The following is a 3,368-nucleotide window of genomic DNA, read 5'->3' as shown; positions in this document are numbered from 1 at the left end:
TTTATTGTCCACAAGGGGGTATACACAGAGGGGACAAAGGAGGACAGACAAAGGGATTAAGACTTGCATTCTATTTTATCGCTAGGCAGGGTGAAAAGCATAGCTGACTTGGGTCGAATTTGAACTTACTATAGAAACGACCAAAACAAATACTGCAAAAAGCATTCTCCTACCTCTAAAGCTCAAGTGATTCCACCACCTCATTACCTCTTTTCCAACTTGCCTTTCAAGACATTATGCATTGATTTTGATTTTCTGAACTCTAAATTATATTATAAATTATATTTTGGTTAGTACTTTGCGTCGTATCTTTTGAGAACCACTGCCGCAAATGATATAATCACAGATACACTATACAAAGGAAAAAAATTAGAAAGGGCTAGAGCAGGACACGAGCATTTTCGACACTAGGTCAGATCGAGAGACGTTAACTTGGAGCTAAACGACAACACATTTGCTTTATTAAATGTTATAGTTCAATCTATTTTTCATTTAATTAACATCTACAATATCTACTTGTGATCAAAATATATTTGTTGGGTTCGTAGCTGTCAGAAATATTTCCATATTTGGTTGTACGGCGAATGCGGCGAGCTGGCAGAATCGTTAGCAGGCCAGGCAAAATGCTTAGCGGCATTTCGTCTGTCTTCATGTTCTGAGTTCAAATTCTGCCGAGGTCAACTTTGCCTTTCATCCTTTCGGAGTAGATTAAATAAGTACCAGTTACTTATTTAATCTATTCCGAAAGTAGAAAGGATATTTGGTTGTAGGGCTTTTAACTCGATTAAACGAACGATTCATATCATTTAACTGTCAATTTTAACTATTAGCCAAATAACTTCATTTACTTTTTTAATAGAATAAATAAGATCTATTCCTTTAGGAGTAGTTATTCACAGGAGATATTTCTTGTGCTCTATAAAAATTACATATGAACGTTTATTCTCCCAAAGCATGTAATATTTTGTACTCAACTGTTTTCTAAATGTTCAGCTTATATAACCTGCATATCTTTTAATTTAACAATTAATTCATATATTGCTGAGAATATTAATAGTAATGATAGGATCTACATCATATAGCTACCATCATTTAATATTCTCAGCAATTAAGCAGTTTTTACACTTGGAATTACCTCCCTTGAACGATTTACCTGTTATATGAAAAATATCTGTATTCAATACTGAATCTGTTTCTTATTATTCTTGTCATTTGTTATTGATTAAAAAATATATATATCATTTGGATGTTCAGATTATTGAAGACATTTTGATTATTGTACACATAACAGAAGCATACAACTATCTTACGCATATTTCAACGTGCTTCTTTTTCGTCTTACACCGAATTGTTTACAAACTTGTTTGTTACTTCCTGTCTAAGCACATGGTCTTTTGTTAGAAATTATGGCCGAAAGGCTACAATCCGACGATGATTCAGAAAGTAATTTAAGTGACAGAAGTGATGATAGTTTATGCGATGATACAGATGTTGCGATCAAAGTTCATTTGAGGCGGATGAAGAAAATATTATCAATTATTTTACATGACACGGAAGGTTATAATAATTTCCTTTCAACTATAGATGAAGATGTATCAACCGACGAGGAATTTCAATGGCTGGAAAACATTTGGTGTGAGCTGGCTAAAAAAAACAATTTATCTTACGAGAAAAATACTCGAGGTGTTCCACAAAAACTAGAGTTTCTTTTGCGTGAATGTTTATTGATGCACCGTTGGTATGAGTTAGCTCAGATACTAAGTATTTCTCACCAGGAGACGACTTGTGATTTGAAACGTTCTGCGTGGAAACTTGGCTTCGAACTCCTATATTCTAACCCGGTGAAAGACCGATTGAATTGTATCGAGCGAATGGTGAAGTTATTCTGCATGTTCCGTAGATCAGAGGTAACACACAGGGATATCCAACTTGAACAATTGTGGTATCAACTGCAAAGCAATAACATCGATGAAGCTATTCAAGTAATTATTTGTTCATTATTCATTTCTGATACTTTTATTATACTACCTTTGTTACACGTAACGTAATTTTGCCAGAATTTTGAAATTGTTGTCCCCCGAAGTCCCTTGCCTCATGGGAAAGAGAAAAGTTACGGAAGTCAGAGGCAAGCTAGAGGGTGGGACAAAAATGTAAAAGCTTGAAAATTTTGGGAGGTAAAAAAAATGTATTCTGGATCGTAATTTTTCCATTGTTTAAAACACAGGATTACATACGTATGTATAATATATAATTTGGTCCAGAGTATATGTAATCTACTCCATCTGGACCTATAATTTATATATATATATCTATATCTTCCCTATTTCATGATGTATGGGACTTCGATGGACAGCTATTTCAAAATTCTACCCTCGTTCTTATCAATTAAATTCTGTATTTTTCTTATTAGTATCATCTCATGATGACTGGTTCATGAAATTCATTTTAAAAATTCTATTTTTAAGATGAATCTATTTAAAACATTCTTTTACCCATTTCCAACGCATTCCATAATTAATTTGTTTCCTCAATCTTTTCGCAATAACAAGCAGTGGAATTTATCTTACTACGATTCTCCAAAATTATACTACCTGAAAGTTTTCAACTGTTGAACTCGTCGTATCATGATTCCTGCCCCACCCCTACTAATATCATGGTTACAATACAAACTCTTTGGTATTCTTTTATTCTTTTCATTCATTTGACTGCGGCCATGCTGGAACACCGCCTTTAGTCGAACAAATCGACCTCAATTCTTTGTAAACCTAGTACTTATTCTATCGGCTTCTTTTGCCGAACCGTTGAGATTACGGGGACGTGAACATACCAATATTGGTTGTCAAGCAATGGTGGGGGAGGGGGGACAAAACACACACACACACATATATATACGACGGGCTTCTTTCAGTTCCGTCTACCAAATCCACTCGCAAAGCTTTGGTCGGCCCGAGGCTATAGTTGAAGACGCTTGTCCAAGGTGCTATGCAGTGGGACTGAACCCGGAACCGTGTGGTTGGTAAGCAAGCTACTTAACACACAGCCACAATTTTTGGTTAATGTTTACAATATTACCCGGAAACGAAAACACACACACAAAAACAAAACAAAATAGTGCAACGTGTATGAATGTGTATGAAGCGAATATGAAAACAAAAATGCGCGCAAACTAACCGGGGGTTTGGGTGTGGGGAGAGGACTTTCGGAAAATTCACAAAATCTGAGCTTTTCCTTCATAACTTTGAGGGAAATTGATGTCTTTTAATAAAATTTTATATAAATACCTTTCAAACCGCATAGATTACGATTATTGAGAAATATGTGGGGAAAATCTTTTCCGAGGGGTGAGGAGAGGACTTTCGGAAAATTCA

The 3,368-nt window shown here is 35.3% G+C and overlaps 1 protein-coding gene across 1 annotated transcript in view; it reads left to right on the top strand.

Moving 5' to 3' along the window:
• The first annotated feature begins 1,343 nt into the window (after positions 1-1,343).
• The window catches only part of LOC106875190 (TATA box-binding protein-associated factor RNA polymerase I subunit A), a 5,999-nt gene continuing 3,974 nt past the window's right edge, over positions 1,344-3,368 (top strand). Inside the window, exon 1 of the mRNA XM_014923229.2 lies at positions 1,344-1,982. Within this exon, the coding sequence (XP_014778715.1) occupies positions 1,407-1,982 (576 nt within the window). The 5' untranslated portion in view covers positions 1,344-1,406. The remainder of the gene's footprint in view (positions 1,983-3,368) is intronic.

The sequence above is a fragment of the Octopus bimaculoides genome, chromosome 4 (assembly GCF_001194135.2).
Source record: "Octopus bimaculoides isolate UCB-OBI-ISO-001 chromosome 4, ASM119413v2, whole genome shotgun sequence".
Taxonomy (NCBI): domain Eukaryota; kingdom Metazoa; phylum Mollusca; class Cephalopoda; order Octopoda; family Octopodidae; genus Octopus; species Octopus bimaculoides.
Note: the sequence above shows the minus strand (reverse complement) of the source record. Positions and strands in the feature narration are given on the sequence as shown.